The sequence below is a fragment of the Gymnoscopelus braueri genome (genome assembly GCF_963280865.1).
Source record: "Gymnoscopelus braueri genome assembly, chromosome: 11".
NCBI classification, from domain to species: Eukaryota; Metazoa; Chordata; class Actinopteri; order Myctophiformes; family Myctophidae; genus Gymnoscopelus; species Gymnoscopelus braueri.
Genome location: NC_137613.1, coordinates 51,655,568 through 51,677,173, shown reverse-complemented (window position 1 = coordinate 51,677,173; position 21,606 = coordinate 51,655,568). Strand labels below are relative to the sequence as shown.

General features: G+C 40.6%; 1 protein-coding gene across 4 annotated transcripts in view; it reads right to left on the bottom strand.

Moving 5' to 3' along the window:
- phactr4a (phosphatase and actin regulator 4a) overlaps window positions 1-21,606 on the bottom strand; it is a 95,318-nt gene that overhangs the window by 44,084 nt on the left and 29,628 nt on the right. Inside the window, exon 1 of one of the 4 annotated variants that reach the window (XM_080442825.1) lies at window positions 14,346-14,704. The exons of 2 other annotated variants lie outside the window; for them this stretch is intronic. In XM_080442825.1, coding sequence (XP_080298951.1) covers window positions 14,346-14,424 — 79 coding nt within the window. In that variant the 5' untranslated portion in view covers window positions 14,425-14,704. Of the gene's footprint in view, window positions 1-14,345; window positions 14,705-21,606 lie in introns of those variants that run through there. One more of the 4 variants, XM_080442828.1, reaches the window with a different exon arrangement.

Below are 21,606 nucleotides of genomic sequence, written 5' to 3'. Positions count from 1 at the left end.
AATTAGTGCAAATCTTTGAATATATGTTTTAAAGTGAACATTTGTAACTCAAATCTTTGATTCTACAAATGTCTTCTAAATACTAAAGGTGTTTTGAAAAAAACGTATGTTGCTATAATTAGTGGTTCTCAAACCTTTTCATGTCAAGGACCCCCAAAATGATATGTATTTGGGTCACGGACCCCCATCTCAAAATATGTTTGAAGCAATGAAGCAAAGATTTGACTTACAAATGTCCCCTTTTAAAAATATATTGAAAGATTTGCACACATGAGCTTGTAAGATCTGCTATTTTTGAATAGCCAAAGTATAAAATTATGGTTTAAGTAGTTACACAGATGCGTTCCCGGTTTAAATGGGTTAACTAGTGAGTGAGCTAGTGAGAGGACCTGACCTGCAGCCAGCACGTCTACTTTGAGGTCAGCTAAGTCTCACCGCACCAAACATTCCATTCTCAAGTTATCTCGCAAACAAACAAGAACCAGGAGTATGTGTTGCGACAGGTACAGGTACTGTACAAGCAGCAACAATGCCAGTGTGGCAAGGTCCACAATACTGTGCTGCTGCTGACAGCAACACAACAAGAAGAACAAGCTTAGTGTCTGGAGAATGTGCAATGAGGCATAACCAAGTGTGCAGATACATTTGTATACATCTCATATGTACCTCATGTGTTCAAAACTGTTACTTTTCAGGATTCAAAATTAAAACATGTTATGCTTTTGTGCAGTGGCGGAAAAAGTACTCTTAAGTAAAAGTATCAATACTGCAATTATAGAAATACTCTGTTACAAGTAAAAGTCCGGAATTCAAAATGTAGTCGAGTTAAAGTACAGAAGTATTGGCATCAAAATGTACTTCAAGTACCAAAAGTAAAAGTAGTCATTAAGCAGAGTTTTCAAGTTTTCCAGTGTATATAAAACTTTTGAAAATAGCCGATCTACAAGCTCACAATGCGACGCATTGTGAGCTTGTAGATCTGCTATTTTCAAATGGCCAAAATGTATATAGGGCTGAAGTGGTTAATGTATGTTTTGTAATAATAATCTAAATCTACAAAGTAACAAGTAACTAAAGTTTTCAAATAATTGTAGTGGAGTAAAAGTACAATATTTGGATCTGAGCTGTAGTGGAGTAGAAGCAGAAGAATTGGAAATTGGAAATACTCCAGTAAAGTAAAAAATACCTCAAAATTGTACTTAAGTACTGTACTTAAGTAAATGTACTTAGTTACTTTACACCACTGCTTTTGTGTGACGCTGTAGTATGATCAAGTAGGGGGTTAATTTACGAAAAAACACAAAAAGTCGGAATATGGAGACAAGAGCTCTCTGCCTGACAGCAACGACATGCATTGTGCAGTACACACACACACACACACACACACATTACAATATCCAGCCAGGTATTACCGTGGGCAGGGTAATTAAAATGCCATTTGGCAATATGTTGGGATGAACAGCAGACGGTACTGTTGTAATGAAAAAATCCAGTGTTTATCCAGGTATGGTGAAAAACCTAGATGATTACATTTGGGTTTGGGAAATAATGTGTCATTGAGAAACAGCTGCCAGCTGTGTCCCATTTTGGCAATGTTTTTTTTTCTCCATACCTTTCATTTGAATGAAACGAGACAAAATGAGAAGAGGACATTTTCTCAATTCCATTTACTTCACAAAAAGGTGTTGAAATAACAAGAAAGGCAAGAAATAAAAGATCTGGACAAAACTTCAATTTGGAGGAAGCGCGCAACTTACATTGGTAAGAATGTTATGAAAAGGCTGATGCCAATTTCGGAGACGGGGAAAAGAGCTTGAATACAAAAAATTATGGCATATATATGCACTGTTTCAGCTGGAAGTGAAATTTACCATTCTAGTGAATGAGGCAGCCTAGAGGGGCGGAGCTAAAGAGTACACCTTCCGTATGTCACTGATCACATGACCCCAACAATCAATTATCCAGTTCTAGGTGACATAGAAGGAACTTTTTTCTTATTTCCACACAACAGCTCTAAAAGGTATATTATGACATAGTTCAATGTTGAAAATGAGTGGCATTCCCCTTTAAGGAACTTTGGGAACCATTGATCTACAGTATAATATATATTGTATCGAACCTCCTTTTAGAAATACAGAGAGAGAGAGTAAAGCGTGAAATAGCAGCTGTCACCACAGGACATGACGGACTTCCTACGTCGCAGTCATCATGCAAATCCACAGCACTGCAGTTTAATGTTCTATAAAAACGCTACAACCGCTTCCCGCTATCTGCATGTTCTCCCCGTTCCCTCTGACAGTCACATTAATCACTGTGTGTGTGTGTGTGTGTGTGTGTGTGTGTGTGTGTGTGTGTGTGTGTGTGTGTGTGTGTGTGTGTGTGTGTGTGTGTGTGTGTGTGTGTGTGTGTCTATACTTGTGAGGACCAAATGTCCCCATCAAGTACAGTGGTGGAAAGTAACCAAGTACATGTACTCAAGTACTGTACTTAGGTACAATTTTGAGCTACGTATTTCCAATTTGCAATAAGTTTACTTCTATTCCGTTACATCTCAGAGGTAAATATTGTACTTTTACTGGAACAAAAAATATTTGAAAACTTTAGTTACTACTTACTGCAGATATAAATTATATTATAAAACATACATTAACCACTTTAGCCCTATTTTATACCTAGGCTATTTGAAAATAGCAGATCTACAAGCTCACAACGCATTGCTATGCTACGCGTTGTGAGCTTATAGATCTGCTATTACCCAAAAATGGGTAAAACATAACATTTAAATAATCGCCGTCCTAAAATGTTGGTGTCCTTTCAAGTGTAGTAATTACAAACGTGTGTGTGTGTGTGTGTGTGTGTGTGTGTGTGTGTGTGTGTGTGGGGGGTGATAAGTGGCGGGTACTAGCTCTATTGTGACAGCTACATGTGAGATGACAGGGCCCCGTTTGCCAGCGTAAATCTGTCCAGTAGCAGTAATAAAAAGTAATTTGTGGCTACTGTTTATCATTATTATAATTATTGCCAAATTAATTCGATTATTATCCCTCCTTTGAGCTATACCCGCTGGGCTGCATTTCTTTCTCTGTCTCTTGTATGGTATTGTACAGTGGTTCTCAGAAGCCAGCGCAAAAAAAATAAAACGACACAGCCGCTTTCCCGGTTGTAATGGGTTAACAACATATTACGATGAAATTGGTGTAGAGGGAAATACCAGCAGACCTAGTATACAGCCCTGGGGGACCCCGTTCAATTAAGTATATAGTTTAAAGCTGCACTACGTAACTTTCCACTTAGAGCCCGGATTTGAACCCCGGGTCTTCTGCACACGTGCCGACATGTTTTACCACTGAGTTAATAGAGCCTGACTACTAGCTCTGGGGATAAATTTAATTTTGACCTTCAGGTCAAAATGCGACCTTAGAGCTTGTTTCAAACCAGACACAGTATCTAAATGTCTCAATATAAGAGCAGGGAGACCAAATACAACCACCCCATGTATAAGTTATATTGTATTATACAGAATGGACAAAATCACATTTTATTCAGTTAACCCATTAAAAGGATATTTCACTTTCAAAAAAACTTTTGGTGATTTTATCATCTACTCAAGCCTTTGTGAGCCCCCCAGACAGTTTTTAAGTTGCTCGATTCAGTATTTAGATATTTGATATTCATTTTATCAGACACGCCCTCTCCCTAGGACGAGGACGGGTGTTTTTGATGAATCTAACATGTTAAAAATGGAGTTTGAAGTTACAATGGGTTTGTATAGGAAGGGGGCGTGTCTGATAAAATGAACATCTAATATCTAAATATTGAATCAAGCAACTTAAAAACTGTCTGTGGTGTTCACAAAAGCCTGAGTAGACGATAAAATCACCAAACGTTTTTTTGAAAGTGAAATATCCCTTTAACACATTGACCGCCAGAGGTTAATCTCATAATGTACTCACCAGTGCCAACGTTTTATTGTTGTTTTTTGTTTTTTTCACGTCGCCATAGACCTCGTTAAAATCCTTAAGATTGAGCTGTGCACTGTTTGTAAACATCGCGGACATCTCCCTGCGGCTACCAGTCCAAACCACGTGTCAAACGGAGCCGCCATGTTGTAGTTAGAACGGTTTATGTTAAACAGTGATCAGCGAGGAGAAAAACTACAATCGAAGAAAATGGCGTTTCAGTGTGCGCTTTAGAATGGAGGGCAACGGGATCGGCAAAACGTGATCCAGAATAATTCCGTTTCCGGTGGTGTTACAATGAAATGTTCCGTATAGAAAATTGAAAAAAAAAAAATTCCCGTAGGCTACGGGATCGGCGCTGTACGGTTGGATTTATCGGCTCGTAGGCTACGGGCCTGGCGGTGAGAGTGTTAAGGCCTGAGGTTCCGATTCTACAAAATGTCTTCTAAATCCTAACAGTTTTTTGAAAAAAACTTATGTTGCTATGTCAGTGGTTCTCAAACTTTTTCATGTCAAGGACCCCCAAAATGATATGTATCCATCTCAAATATTTTGTTCCAGGGACCCCCCAGAAGCAAAGATTTGAGTTAAAAATGTTCGCTTTAAAACAATGTATATTCAAAGATTTGCACACATTTTCACGATTTTTCAAAAATAGCAGATCTACAAGCTCGTAGGTGCCGCGCTACGAGCTTGTAGATCTGCAATTTTTGAATAGCCAAAGTGTAAAATAATGCTTTTTTTGCTCAAATCAAAAAGTGACACAGATGCGTTCCAGGTCTTAATGGGTTAAAAAAAAAAGAGTTACATAATACAGCTATAAGTGGTTATGTAAAATGCCCAAACCGCATGAGTTTAGATATGAACTAGCATAAACTGATTATATTTAAAAGTAGTCGATAAGTCTGCTGTTAGTAAACTGAAATACAAATCACTGTTGAACCAAAGCTCAGATGCAATCAGCTGGTTGTGCTTCGCCCTGTGGCAAAGTCTTTGTGCGACTAAATCAAGTTGCTAAAGTACTGTCTTAACCCTGTAAGACCGGGAAAGCATCATCCGTGTCATTTTAGATTTCTTTGGCTATTCAAAAAATAGCAGATCTACAAGCTCATAGTGCAGCACCGAGTGCCGCGCTACGAGCTTGTAGATCTGCTATTTTTGAAAAATCGTGAACATTTTTGCAAATCTTTGAATACGTGTATATATTTTTTAAAGCGAACATTTGTAACTGAAATCTTTGCTTCTGGGGGGGGGGGGTCCCTGGAACAACATATTTTGAGATGGGGGTCCGTGGCCAAAATACATATCATTGTGGGGGTCCTTGACATGAAAAGGTTTGAGCACCACTGATTATAGCAACATAAGTATTTTTTTTTTAACTGTTAGGATTTTGAAGACATTTGTAGAATCCGAAAGCAGAAGCAAAGATTTGAGTTAAAAATGTAACTCAAATCTATTTGAATAGCTAAACTATTTTTGAATAGCCAAATAAATCTAAAAATGACAGATGCGTTCCCGGTCTTAATGGGTTAAAAAAGGCAGCAGCACTGCCAGTCTGCAGTGTAAAATATTAAGTCTGGGAGCCCAGAGATATCACTTCTCTGGCATCTTGACAAGATAGAACCATAAAATACTGCCTGTTGTGCCCTTAAGCAAGGCAATTCCTCTTTGACCATTTCTCACAGTTTAATGAGTAAGCGGCGCGCCCCAAAGAATCCAAAACGCGAGCAATTAAAACGACTAAAGCGTCGGCGTGCGTTAAGTGGCAGAGAGGGCTCTAGCCTGCGGACGTGCCGTCTCGCACGGCAAATTAATAATGTAAACGAGAGTAGAGAAAACGAGAGGGAGAGAGAGTGGAGAGAGGAGGCAGAGCAGGTTAGGAGATACAAGACGGGGCAAAGCTGTGCAAGACGAGGCCAAGGGAAGATGGGAGCGCTGATATCGCCCCTTGGGCAAGCGCCATGACCACACCGCTACCAGCTCTCCTCAACGAGGGAGAGAGAGAGAGAAAGACCAGCCACACACGGAAATCACATAAAGGTATGAAAATTTGAGACCGATTCTAAAAAATGTCTTCTAAAGTTTCCTGAAAAACGTATGTTGCTGTATCAGTGGTGCTCAAAAATGATATGTATTTGGACGCGGACCCCCCACCCATCTCCAGGATATTTTATTCCAAGGACCCCCAGATTTTAGTTATTAGTTAGTGGTGGGGGGAAGGGGGTTGAGCGCCACTGATATTACAGCAACACACATTTTTCCGAAAACTGTTCGGATTCAGAAGATAATTTTAAGAATTCCCAGAAGCAAAGATTTCCTTTTTTTTACATTAACCACTTGAACCCTAGCATCTCTATTCTGAGGAACATTAGCCCGAAAATAGCAGATCTACAAGCTCACTTGAACCCTAGCATCTCTACTCAGAGGAACATTAGCCCGAAAATAGCAGATATACAAGCTCACTTGAACCCTAGTATCTATTCAGAGGAACATTAGCCCGAAAATAGCAGATCTACGTTGTGAGCTTGTAGATCGGCTATTTTCGGCAAAGGTTTGGCGTAGCAGCAAATCAAGTACTACGTATTGAAGGTTTAAGTGGTTGAATGTCTGAAATGAACAAAACACATGCATTTACACAACACTGATAACACTGACGATAATCAACGAAGCCATCTATGAAATCTATTAAAAAGTTGAATCTGCATCACAATTGTATGCAATGTAGAGGGGAGGGGGGTCCCTGCTTCATCTCTCTCTGAGCTAAGGGGGTCTTTAACATTGAAGAGCCCTGGCATACGCGGTAAAGCTCCTGTTGATTTAACTCTCGCGTGTACAGATGTAAGGGTCCATTTGGTTACGTGGCATGTGTACATCTGTCATTTTTAGATTTCTTTGGCTATTCAAAAATAGCAGATCTACAAGCTCATAGCGCTGCACCGAGTGCCGCGCTATGAGCTTGTAGATCTGCTATTTTTGAAAAATCGTGAAAATGTGTGCAAGTCTTTGAATATATATATATTTTTAAAGCGATTTTTTTTTACTCAAATCTTTGCTTCTGGGGGGTCCCAGGCCAAATACATATCATTTTGGGGGTCCTTGACATGAAAAAGTTTGAGCACCACTGATATAGAAACATACGTTTTTCAGTTTTGTTGGGATTTAGAAGACATTTTGTAGAATCGGCCTCAGGTCTCAATGGGTTAAAGAGTTAATTCAACACTAGAGGATTTTACAGCGTACTTCACGGTTGAACAAACAGTTCCGTCTTTGACGTAACAAAAGCGTCACGAGTCTTGTGATAGAATGTGGTAAAATGTGTAAACGATGTCTTGCCCCAAGCGTAAAAAAGTTAAAAACATGAAGAGGTAAAATACATAGTTTCACTACCTTCAAATATGCATAATTTCCAGCGTTTTCCAAGGCGCACGAACACGCAAAAGGCTTTAACCCATTAAGGCCGGGAAAGCATCCGTGTCATTTTAAGATTTCTTTGGGCTATTCAAAAAGATACATAAGCTTTGAGCTTGTAGATCTGCATTTTTTTGTTATTGAAAAAAAATCATGAAAATGTGTGGAAATCATATATATATATAATTTTTTAACTCAAATCTTTACTTCTGGGGGTCCCTGGAACAACATATTTTCAGATAGGGGCGAAATACATTTTGGGTGGTCATTGACATGAAAACGTTTGAGCACCACTCTCTCTCCCCGTCAGTCTCTCTCTGCCCGGTGTTCCTTTTTTTTCAATGGCCCTTGTTCTTCACGCCTTCCTGCTCGCCCCATTCATCTCAGAGAGGTAAATAAGATCCTCATTGATCCTCCTCTCTGCCCCCACACCGCTGCTGACTGACTGACTGACTGACTGACTGACTGACTGACTGACTGACTGACTGACTGCTGCCATGCAAGAAGGAGAGCGGATGGGGGGGGGGGGGGGCGCGCCCCGGCCCGGTGAACCTCTGCGTGAAGCACGCCGACCTCGCAGCTGTTCAGACACTTAACCCCTTCACCACCTAACCACCTTAGCCGATATACAAGCTCGTAGATCTGCTATTTCTTTAAGAAAAATCATGAAAATGTGTGCAAATTCTTGCATATATACATTTTTTCAAGTGAACATTGTGTAACTCAAATATTTGCTTCTGGGGGATTCTACAAATGTCTTCTAAATCCTAACAGTTTTATTTTTTTTTATAAATTATGTTGCTATAATATCAGTAGTTCTCAAACTTGTTTCATGTCAAGGACCACCCAAAATGATAAGCATTTGTCTGCGGAAACCCCCATCATCTCAAAATACGTAGTTCCAGGGACCCCCCCAGAATCAAAGATTTGAGTTAAAAATGTAAACTATACATATGTATTCAAATATATTCAGCTTGTATATCTGCTACTTTTGAATAGCCAAAGAAATCTTAAAGTGGCACAGATGCGTTGACCGGATTGAAGTGGGAGGTCGTGGTGGACTGACACTGAACTTGGGGGGGGGCAGTGTGTGGTCATGGTGGTGTTGTAGTCACCTCGTGGTACAATAGTGCCTCTTACTTTTCAAAGCCGAGTCCTTCAGGGTGTCCCAGGGGGGGGTTCCCAAATAAAATGAGGAACAGTTTGACGACTTAAGCCCCATTTAAAAAATAGACGGCATCTACAAGATTGTGAGCTTGTAGCTTGGCTGTGTGAGTGCCGTTGTGAGCTTGTAGATCGGCTATTTTTGAAAAAAAAAATATTGCCTATGGCATGACCAAAATATGGACATCAGGTCACTATAATCTCACCATCTAGAAGGTAAGGATAAGGATAATTCCTTTTAACAGGACGTTCATGAAAGTCCTTGCGGGCTTGTTTCCAATGAGGGCCTGTGAGCAATTAGGGGTTAAGAGTCTTGCTCAGGGACAAATTTCATTTCATCGACACATTTGCTGGCGTGGCCTGGAATCGTACCTGGGGCAACCAGGGCCTCTGGCTCCCTAAGCTGGCTCACTAACCACTCAGCTATGGCCGCCCCTCTCAGGTAATCCAATGAGAGAATATATGAGAATGACTATTCAAATCATAGGTTTCTCTCTCCCCACCTTAAAGGGGGAATTTTGGACCACGGTTTTCTTACCTTTTCTATGATGTTATGATATCTTAGGATGAATGGTACAGTAAAAAAATAAATCATAACTCCATCCCGAATTGAACACTATGCAAAAAAAATATAAAAAAATAAACGGAAGTCTCGCTAGACGAGATTGAAATCTCGAGATTGAAATCTCGAGATTGAAATCTCGTCTAGCGAGACTTCCGTTTTTTTTCTTAATTTTTTTCCGGTTGCATAGTGTTCTGTCACTATGAACGTCAGATCTCTCTCTCAAAAAAAATAAGCTATTAACTCTCTCAGTGCCAAGCCACGAGTTATCCCAAGTTTTTTCTGATTGCCCTCAGTGCCAGAACGAGTTATCGCGAGTAAAAAAAATAAATGTATTATTATTATTAAATATTTTTTGTTTTTTTGAAAAAGATGTTCAGAACCCAAGATATCATTATCTGAAGATTTGCAGCTTCATCCACTCCTTGTTTAACTTAAAAAGGCTGTATCTCGCTTCCTAAGCACTTTTTTTTTTACTTTGAAAAAAAAAAAAATGCTGGCAAAGTATGAACGTATTTTTTTATTGCATTGGCACTGAGAGAGTTAAAATACGAAATCTAACGCAAGGCCTATTGGCACACGTTTTAAGCTGTGGTGGACCCGGGATGGAGTTATGAAATGTTTCTACTGTACCATTCATCCTAAGATATCATAACATCATAGAAAGGGTAAGAACACAGTGGTCCAAAATTCCCCTTTAAGTAGACAGTTGTAGAAATACCGTACTTCTACTAACATCCTCTCTTATATAGGGGTCCCGGGCAGTGGCGTAAAGTAACTAAGTACATTTACTCAAGTACTGTACTTAAGTGCCATTTTGAGGTACTTTTACTTCACCGGAGGATTTCCAATTGTCTATACTTTTACTTAACTCCACTACATCTCAGAGGCAACCCAGGCAAGCACTATGGCTTGTTTGTTTCCATTGGGGTCCTTTGTACTCAATTCAATAGCGCACGACCATCTTGAGGGTGTGTATCAAAGCTACTGTGGGATAGGAAGAAAAAAAACCGCATCGAGCTTGTGAAAGACAAAGTGAGACAGACATCAAAGGGCTTGGAGAGCTTTGTAGAGACATAGGGCTAAGAGGCAGCAACACACCAGGCCACAAGACAAGGTTCAAACACCCATTCTTCAACCTACAGACAGCCTGTTTGAATATCGTCCCTGTCGGGCAGAAACCTTGCAGCTCCACATTTACTGTGTGACGTTTTCTCGTCATTTAATGCCCTACTTCGTCATACAAGAGACCAGTGGTGGAAAAAGTACTCACATTGTTTACTTTAACTGAAAGTATCAATACTGCAATGTAGAAAAGTACTAGTTATGCAGAATGTCTAAAATGTGTAATAGGCTTTTGAAAATATATCAACAAACGCGTCGCCATGTGACACGTTTTGAGCTTGTAGATCTGCTATTTTCAAATAGCCAATGTTTACATAGGGCTGAAGTGGTTAATGTACGTTTTGTGATAATAATCAAAATATACAAAGTAACTAAAGTTTTCAAATAATTGTAGTGGAGTAAAAGTACCTCTGAGATGTAGTGGAGTAGAAGTAAAAGTATAGAAAAATGGAAATACTCCAGTTAAGTAAAGATTCCTCAAAATTGTACAGTATTTGTATTAGTTGTACTTAGTTACAGTCAAGCAAAAGTAGTGAAAATAGCAGATCTACAAGCTCACAATGTGACGCATTGTGAGCTTGTAGATCTGCTATTTTCACTGCTTTTGGACGTGTTCCGTTCCGTTTCACGAAAAGGGGCGGTTTTAGACATACAAGGTCTCCACCCAACAGACAACGATATAAAGCTAGCAGCACTTTAAATAGGGCTAAAACAATGGCACCACACTGTTGACATGACAGGCTCCAGCAGGTCCTCACCAATCGCAATCAAACAATGCAACAATATGGTTTCCATTGCAGGCTGCAACAAGTCCTCGGAAATCGAAATCAAAAAGGGCAAAGAAAATAATGAGACAACAGTGTTACTATTACCTCCTCATAATAGGTCCTCAGAAAGGTCCTCAGAAATCTAAAATCAATAAGTAGGGCTGCCATTGCTTTGTCGATTAAGCGAATAAATCAAGATAGTTTTTGTTTGTTTATACATCAGTGGATCGATTAATCACTTAATTCGTCACACAATGGTGTCGTGCAAAATGTGCAAAAATAGCCGATCTACAAGCTCACAACGCCACGCCACTATTTTCACTATTCTTGATTTTTTGTAAAATATCTTATTTATATAAAATCAAAATTACTAAAAAGTAAAAAAATTAAATGAAAATAGCCGATCTACAAGCTCACAACACGTTGCGATGCGACGCGTTGTGAGCTTGTAGATCGGCTATTTTCAAATAGCCCAGGTATAAAATAGGGCTAAAGTGGTTAATGTATGTTTTATAATGTAATCATTTATATCTGCAAAGTAACTAGTAACTAAAGTTTTCAAATAATTGTAGTGGAGTAAAAGTACAATATTTGCCTCTGAGCAATGCCACTACTTTCATTATTCTTGAATAGTTTTAAATATCGTATGTATGTATGTATGTATGTATGTATTTATAAAATATGTTTTAATAAATCGTTGCACTGTTACACCCTTAAACGAGCCCTCAGAAACTGAAACCAAAAGCGGCCACAGGGGTCAGAGAGTACTTCTTTTTTTTTGTGTTGCTTTAATGTACTCTGTGGCAGTGAGTGCACACGTGACCCATGCCAAACATGAGCCATGCCAATGGCATGCGCTAAGCATGTCAACACGGCAACGCTGCGAGCCGCGCAAGCCCCCTCTCTGACACCAGCTGCAAGGTGCGAGAGGGGGGCAAAAATACATTCTGCGTTCAGAGCATAACATGTGGCCGAGTCAAGTGAAACCCCCTTAGTGCTGCTATGTTGAAAGAAGGCAGTGTGGGTAGACATTTAAAAGTAGGTTAAGGGATTTTCTTTGGTTAAAATATGTGGTTAACCCATTCAATCTGGAAACGCATCTGTGTCATTTTAGATTTGAGCTATAACCATTATTTTATACTTTGGGCTATTCAAAAATCGTGAGAATTTTTGCAAATCTTTGAATATGCTGCTTATAGTTTTGAAAGTTTTGCTTCTGGAGGTCCCTGCAACAAAATATTTTACAAATGTTAAAAAATATATACATTCAAAGATTTGCGCACATTTTCACTATTTTTTAAAAATAGCAGATCTACAAGCTCATAGTGCGGCAGTTGGTGCCACGCAATGAGCTTGTATATCTGCTATTTTTTAATAGCCGAAAGAAATCTAAAAATGACACAGATGCGTTCCCGGATTCAATGGGTTAAAAAACCGAAGAATTGGAAATGACTGACATATTGAATGAACTTTATACTTTCAAAACAAGATTAATAGTGGAAATAGCCGAAATACAAGCTTGTGAGCTTGTAGATCTGCCATTTTCACTATTTTGGACAATGTTTGAAAATATTATGAAAATGTTTCAAAATGGAAACGATTACGACGATTATGCAAAGATAATTGCAATTATCTAAAGTAATTGTGAGTAATAATAGGCTCTATGCACAGCAGTCATATTGTGAAGACATTCACAGGTGTTACCAATGATACTAATGAAGGCTCTGTTCCATTCTGCTCAAACAGAGTCAGGGTGCTGATATTATGCATGTTGGCTCCCTGGAAACACTCACATTTGGGTCCAGGGACCCTCATGGTTCCTTAAGGGGTTTCCAAATGGTCCCTTACGGATGTGTAACTGACTCTGAGAGTGTACAAATGGAACCAAATGGACCCTTACGGGTCCATTTGGTTCCATTTGTACACTCTCAGAGTTATAAGGGGTCGTTGAAAAAGAAAAATCTGAGAATCACTGTGCTACACCAAATGGAACAGAGCCTTCATTAGTATCATTGGTAACACCTGTGAAGGAAGTGAAAATATGGCTGCTGTAAATGGTAAATGGTGCATTTATATAGCTGATGTGTCTATGTGTATATGGCTGCTGTGCATAGATCCTATTGTGACAGGCCGTAGTGGGACCCCAATCAAACACACTGTAAAATCCTCAGTCTTTATTTACAGTTAGAGACCCGCAAGGGGGTCCCATTTGTAACGCCTGGTGGTCCCAGAACCCGAAGTTGACAAGCGGCTCTGGCACTGAAAAGACGAAGCGCTCAAAAGTTATACAGAAGATTACAGCTTAACCAAGCTTGTGTTGCTGCTAAACTCTAACAAGCGAAGGCGAAGTCCATTACAAGACGCCGCCAACAAATCAAAGTCCATAAGATTCTGCTGTAAATGGCAAGCGTGTCATGTGGCTTAGCATTTCTTTTTTTTTTACAGGGTATAAACCAAGCAGGGACAAAGCTGAGCGTTGCAGAGCTTGGCGGATTGCAAACCTCATTAATCCATAAATCCACTGCTATGCTGTCTTTTGTTTGTTAAGCATTTCACATAAGCAGCATGTAGGTGTGTATGTGTGTATGTATGTGTGTGCGTGTCTAAACACAACGTTTACGCACGCACACCTAAAAACAGGTTTCTAAGTTTGTTCTGTCTGTTAGACTAAAGGTAAGACAGACAGCCAGGGGCTTCGGTAAACAACCAACAAACCGATACGACCTCATCATAGTACTCCCAAGTACCATACGATAAAAGAATAAATAAAACGCACAAACCCACAGGCAAATGCGAGCTATGGTGCCAGGCACCCACAGCTCTCTCCCCCTACAGAACAGGGGGAGGGAGGGTTAAGAGGTATGTGCTAACATACACAGAGAGTCAGTAATATGTGGGGCTACGTGGGGTAGAGACGTTTCGCAATCGCCACATTCCATCGGCCCGGACGCATTCCTTCTTCCTTTTCCACCTGTCTGTGCCTGCCACCTTCTTCTTCCCAACCCGCCTCTCTCTCTCTCTCTCTTTCATATGAATGACACCTGCTCAGGTATCCCGCCGCAAAAGCACCCGGGCTCGCACCGCCCCGACACTCACTTCAAAAGACAACAACATAGGACGACACAGGCATGGCTGACTGTTCATGTTTTAACAACACAGGCATGGCTGACCGTTCGCTTCTAATGCTAGCAAACACAGGCATGTGTCGTATACCTGTGTTGGTTCGCGTATAGTCAGCTGACAGGTCCACTCCCTGCCGCGAAACAACACAGGTATGACTCGAGTCACCAAATAACCTGTCTTTCCCTGCCCCTCCCATTAAAAAGCGTCCGAGCCCCTGTGGAGCATAGACAGACTCACCCGTGGTGGTGTTGTTGTGGTGTCGGTGGTGTAGTTCAGGGCGCTGGACCGAGGGCTCAGCACTGACGTTTTGTCCCATGCTACTACTACTGCTACTACTGCCCCTGTCCCCGCTGTCAGCCCCAGCCTGCCCTCTGCCCCAGGCCCCTGCCTCTCCTGAGGGGAGGAAGGAGGCCCCGCGGCGGGGGGAAATGCAAGGCTATACGGGGGAGAGAGGAAGGAGAACTGAAGAAGCCGTAACTCCTTCTCCTCTCTCTCTCTCAGCCTTAAAGCTCCTGTAACCCAACACTGAACTGCCTGCTCACTGTGTGCGTCGTTCGTTCGGTCTCTCCCCGTTTCGCTGTACTCTCGCCCTCTCACCCCCCCTCCCTGCCTTCAGCTTGTGTGTTTTGGTCTCTCTCTCTCTCTCTCTCTCTCTCTCTCTCTCTCTCTAACATATTCACTCACTCGCTCGCTAAGTCCCACCCTTCCTGCATGTCTGTCTGTCTGTCTGTCTGTCTCTCTGTCTGTCTGTCTGTCTTCATAAATAAGGTATGGCAATAAGTCTCACAGATGCCTGTCATTCCTCCAGGGGCAAAGTTCACAGCCGGTGAGGAGAGCTGCTGCAAGTGTCTATGGTTCTGGTCATCCAGTGTTTTTAGCCAATGGCGTGCGTCCGTGCTGTGCTCCTGGCTTCACACAGGCCCCACAGGCCTACTCCCTCCCCAGACGGGCAAGGGGGAGGGGTCTAAGCGGAGAGAGAGAGAGAGGTAACTCGAGACGCAGGGGGCAAGGTGAGCCGGTGGCTGGGCGGAGCGCAAATGCAACCGAGGGGGAAGAGGAAGTGAGGTCACGGGAGGTGTCCGGTGACACTGCCAGGAACCATATAGCTTCTTGGTACATGCATGAGTAAAGTGACTGCAGTGTTAGCGTGTAAGCTTTGTTTACATACTTGGGCCATACAGGTTTTAAAGTGCCGGCGAGCAGATATCGTTCTGTGAGACAGGTTTTTGTTTGTTTTTACAACCAAGTGCTGAGATGACACCTTTAACAACTTAAACCCTATACTACTATTCCCTAGAGGTCTATACTAGGCCCCCTAATTTTTTCCCTCTGCACCAAATATCTTCGGCAAAAATAGCCCATCAACAAGCTAGAATTGTGAGCTTGTAGATCTGCCATTTTCACCAAATGTTCGCCCGCAGAATAGGGACTCTATATAAAAGGTCTTTAGTGTAGTTTAGTTTATTCGAAAATAATTGAAAAAACACAATAAAGTCCAGGACTTATTTGCATCGTGGTCCTCACACACACACAATATATGCCCGACAGACAGATTTAGTGATATTACATAAACATGATAAACATTCCCACGTTTATATCTGCTTGTATATGTATGCTGTATATTTCACTGCACTCATATCAGTAATATGTGAATATCTGTCCTGTTATCTTGTTCTTTCTTTCCATCTCCATCCTCCTTTTCGGAGAAATGATGGAGCTTGTACAAAAAAGCATTTCACCCACCGTTTTTAGTGTTAGTGTATGTTTTGTAATAATAATCTAAATCTACAAAGTAACTAGTAACTAAAGTATTCAAATAATTGTAGTGGAGTAAAAGTACAATATTTGCCTCCGAGATGTATTGGAGTAGAAGTAAAAGTACTGAAAACTGGCAATACTCCAGTAAAGTAAAAATACCTCAACATTTTACATAAGTACAGTACTTGAGTATATGTACTTAGTTACTTTACACCACTGGTTTGAACAAGTTTCAGTAACAGCCCAGCGAACACACACACACACTATTTCAGTGACTTCTCCATAACAAACGGTCCTCAGAAGGCTTATGGTCTTTCATCCTGGGCATTAGCAGTACTGTAGAGTGCATACTGAAACTGACACAGAGCAGAACCTCGGGCTGAATGTTTAATCTTGCAGAAAATCCCAGTGGATCGCACAGCACACAGACAGGGGGGCCATGGAAGGCTGCAGTGGAAAAGGCTGCGATACACGCGTCCCGACTTTTCCTCGTCAGTATCAACTGCAGTGGTGTAAATTACTCAAGTGCATTTACTCAAGTACTGTACTTAAGTACAGTTTTGAGGTATTTTTCACTTTACTGAAGTATTTCCAATTTTCAGTACTTTTACTCCACTACATCTCAGGGGCAAATATTGTACTTTTACTCCACTACAATTATTTGAGAACTTTAGTTACTAGTTACTTTGTAGATTTTGATTATTATTATAAAAAACATGCATTAATCACTTCAGCCATAAATACATTTCGGCCATTTGAAAATAGCCGATCTACAAGCTCAGATGCGACGCATTGTGAGCTTGTAGATCTGCTATTTTCGAAAGATGGGACATTCTGCACAATGAGTACTTTTACTTTTGGTACTTTAAGTACATTTTGATTTCCGGACTTTTACTTGTAACAGAGTATTTCTACAATGTAGTATTGATACTTTTACTTAAGTAAGAACACTGATCGACAGACGATATGATGAGATACAAGGCAATAACTCCAACTCAAATGTATTTTTTGTCAAATTTGTCAAATTAAAGTTACTTTAACTGTATTTCACTTTTCAACAGAAAAGTGAAATGTCAACATTGAAAAATGCCCGACATTGCTTGTTGACATTGATACTAAAACGGATAATATCAGGGCCTTAACACTGCAGCCTGTTTGCAAGTCACACCACAAAAACATGCAGTAATCCTGGTCTCTATACCGCCTCCCCCTGGTCAGCCGGGGCGCCTGATGGAGGGGAAAAGGAACTGGTTGGAATAACGTGTTCCTTCCACGCGCTACGTCCTACCGGGGAAACTCCCCCCTGTCAGGTGATAAGAGGGCTTGTTAGCTCTCAGGCATGAGCTCGGCTGTGGGCTCTCCCTAGGCTGGCAGAGGGAGTGGTAGCGCCAAGGATTACCTAGACAATTGGCACTGGGTGAAAAAAAATTGGGCTGCAAAATCGTGGGATAAAAAATAAATAATAATAAAAACAGCAGCCTGGGTGTGTGTTAGTGCAAAATGTTTTCTGCTTCAGACCCAAAAAGAGAAATTTGGAGTCTCTCTGGGGACCCAAACGTAAAAAAATACATTAGGAATTAATCACTTAAGCCCTCTTTAAAATATACATATATATATAAAAAATGTCTACAAGATTGTATTGTGATTTATATCTCAAAAGTCTAATCTTTTGAATAAAACAAAAGTCGTAGGGGGGAAACGGGGATGTGTACTGTGTGGCGACCCAAACAAGGGTCGGGAGCCATAGCTTGTGAAGCAGTGTGTTTGGGTGTAATCAGTGTGTGGGAGTAAAGTGGCCTTCTCTCCTGCATGGTGTGACAGATAAGGAGGAGAAACAGGAAAGGAGAGAATGCACACACACTGTGGGTTCCCATGCCACTCAGGGACAGAGTGAGGCCAGCTAGTGGCTAGCAGCAGTGGTTCTCAAACTTTTTCGTGCCAAGGACCCCCAAATTGACACTTGATCAGCCCACGGACCCCCCATTTGAAAAGATAAGCCAGGGACCCCAATAAGAGAAGGTTTTTACGGCTCTCTAGCAGTGATTCTCAACCGTTTTAATTTCAAGGACCCCCAGTTTGACATGCATTAGGCTACGGACCCCCATTTAACACATCCACTGCCAAGGGCTAATCTCATAATGTACTCACCAGTGCCAAGGTGTTTTTGTTGTTTTTTTGTTTTTTTCATGTCGCCATAGATCTTGTTAAAATCCTTAAGATTGAGCGCTACACAGTCTGTTTACATCCGCGAGATCTCCCTGTATCTCCCAGTGAAAACCACGTGTCAAACGGGGCATCCATGTTTGAGTTAGAGCGGATTACGTTAAACAGTGAAATGCGAGGAGAAAAAACTACAGGAAGAGAATTGAGTTTCAGTTTCGTCTGTAGAATGGGAGCGGGCGTGATCGTGAAAACCGGATCCCAAATAATTCTATTTCCTGTCATCAAACCGGAAACGGAAGTGGATCAAAAAAAATCCGAAAGTGCACCCGGACCGCGCATGCGCGAAAAGACCGCAGCCCGTAGGGCTACGGTCTCGGCGCTTAACAGTTGGATTTAACGGCCCGTAGGACTACGGTCTTGGCAGTTAATGTGTTAATGGCATTTCCATCCCTGAGACCCCAATTTATATTGTAAAATCAATGTTAATTTAACTCTGAGAGTGTACAATTGGAACGGGTCCATTTGGTTCCAATTGTACACTCTCAGAGTTACACACCCATAAGGGTCCATTTGGTTCCTGTCCATCATTTAGCTGGGGACCCCCTGGAACCCCCTCAAGTACCCCTGGGGGTCCCCGGACTCCACTTTGAGAACCAATGGGCTAGCGGACCCGTAAGGGTCAATTTGGTTCCAATTTGTACACTCTCATAGAGTTATGGGGGGGGGGGGGGTCCTCTGCGTGGCCTAATCCATATCGAGTGGAAGACTTCACTTCAAGTGTGGATTTATTTGATAACTGACTAAACACCTTTACTGCCTGAACGTTTCTGTTAAAGTTGCCCCTTAAAATGTCTTGCCAAAACAGTTTTTTGAAAAAACCTATGTTTCTATATCAGTGGTGCTCAAACTTTTTCATGTCAAGGACCCCCAAAATGATATGTATTTGGCACCGGACCCCCATCTCAAAATATTGTGTTCCAGGGGGTCCCAGAAGCAAAGATTTGAGTAAAAAAAATCGCATTAAAATAATATATATTCAAAGATTTGCACACATTTTCACGATTTTTCAAAAATAGCAGATCTACAAGCTATATCGGAGTGTAAAATAATGCTTTTTTAGCTCAAATCCAAAAATGACACAGATGCGTTCCAGGTCTTAATGGGTTTAAGGAAGGTTAAAACATCCCCCACTGGTTTAAACTTATAAGCTCCCAAACTGTTTTATTTATGCCATTAATAAAACCGTTTGGGAGCTTTAAACCAGTGTGCGGATGTTTTAATTCCTCCATTTGATTCTTGCCTTGATGTCCTTGCACCTGGCCTAAATATAATTATGTACAAGATATAATCTCCTCTTTGAAAAGTTGCCTTGTCAGCAGATGGGCTTCAGACAAACTATATCCCATAGGAAAATGTAAAATGTATATTTTCTGGACGCCTATATAGTCCCGGAATCATTACACTTTTCTTGTGCAAATAGCTTCTATTTAGAATGGACAGTGAGTGTACAATGCTTTTTTGCCTGGCCTTAGAACCTTTACTATCTATCTATCTCTCTCTCTTCTCTCTCTCTCTCTCTCTCATATTAGGGTTTTTGCAGTATTTTGTTTCTTGTTCTTGCGTTTAGATATAGGCTTATCTTATCTCTGGATCATATTCTTCTTCCTGTTCTACTTCCTGTTTTCAAACTAAGGGCCAAGAAATGAACAGCTTTAAAACCACACGTTTGCACAACAGAACCGCTCAGATTTGATCTCTTCCTTATTTGCCTATTTAGCAATAAACAAGCTTAAACAACACCGGCCCCCGTGAGCTCTACGAGCATGAAGCAATCACCAGTGGGGGGAAAAACGTAGAAATACTCCATTACAAGTAAAAGTCCGGAATTCAAAATGTACTTGAGTAAAAGTACAAAGGTATTGGGATCAAAATATACTTAAAGTACCGAAAGTAGAAGTACTCATTATGCAGAATGTCCCATTTCAAGTTTTCTAAATGTATACAAATATTTTGAAAATAGCAGATCTACAAGCTCACAACGCGCATTGTGAGCTTGTAGATCGGCTATTTTCAAATAGCCGGAATATATAGAGAGCTTAAGTGGTTGTATGTTTAGTAATAATAATCTAAATCTACAAAGTAACTAGTAACTAAAGTTGTCATATAATTGTAGTGGAGTACAAGTACAATATGTGTCTCTGAGATGTAGTGGAGTGGAAGTAAAAGTACAGAAAATGGGGAATACTCCAGTAAAGTAAAAATACCTCAAAATTGTACATAGTTACTTTCCACCACTGGCACTTACTAGGACGAATTGAACAGGAAGTTGTCTTTAGATAAGGAGCGTTTGAACGCTCACTCACAGGATGTTATTGCATAAATCTCTGGTGTGTCTCGTCACGTCATTCAAAGCATTCTTTCAAACATTTACCGGACAGTAATTGACCTTAATAAAAGCTGCTTGACAAAGACACACACCTGCAGTCTAACAACACCACAGTGCCCTCTAGTGTGCAATCAGGGCTAAGGCATGCAGTGGTGGAAAAAAGTACTCAAATGTTTTACTCAAGTAAAATTATCAATACTGCAATGTAGAAGTACTCTGTCCGGAATTCAAAATGTACTTGCGTAAAAGGACAAAAGTGTCGATATCAAAATGTACTTAAAAGTACCAAAAGTAAAAGTACTTATTACATAATGTCCCGTTTCAAGTTTTCAAATGTATAAAATCTTTTGAAAATAGCAGATCTACAAGCTCGCGACGCGTTGTGAGCTTGTAGATCTGCTATTTTCAAATGGCCGAAGTGCATATAGGGCTGAAATGGTTAAAGTAAGTTTTGTAATAATAATCAAAATCTACAAAGTAACTAAAGCTTTCATATAATTATAGTGGAGTAAAAGTATAACATTTGCCTCTGAGATGTAGTGTATTAGAAGTACTGTAAATTGGAAATCCTCAAGTAAAGTACGAATGCCTCAAAATTGTACTTAAGTACAGTACTTGTACTTAGTTACTTTCCACCACTGATGACATGACAGCGAAACCTCAAGCAGGTCGACTGTGATGTATGGGAAATAATTAGAACAACCGCTGTCACATAGATGGATGTTTGGCTGCTCTTTAGAAGTAAACAAAACCCCTGACAGAGAGCTCACAATTTTAACCCATTAAGACCAGGAACGCATCCGTGTCATTTTAGATTTGAGCTGTAACCATTATGTCATACTTTGGGCTATTCAAAAATAGCTACGAGCTTGTAGATCTGCTATTTTTGAACAATCTTGAACATTGGTGCAAATCTGTGAATACATGTATGTTTTTGAAACAACATTTGTGACTCAAATCTTTGCTTCTGGAGGTCCCTGGAACTAAATATTTTACAAATGTTCGCTTTAAATATATATTGAAAGCTTTGCACACATTTGCACGATTTAACACATTTTGGGGCGGGAACCCCTATTTGTAACTATACCTTTCAGAACGGGAACCCCTTTTGGGGTTCTTGTTGCTATGTACAGTATATAGCAACATAGATTTGTTGTCATTTTTTAAAGGGCAAGACCGCTTTGGTAGAGG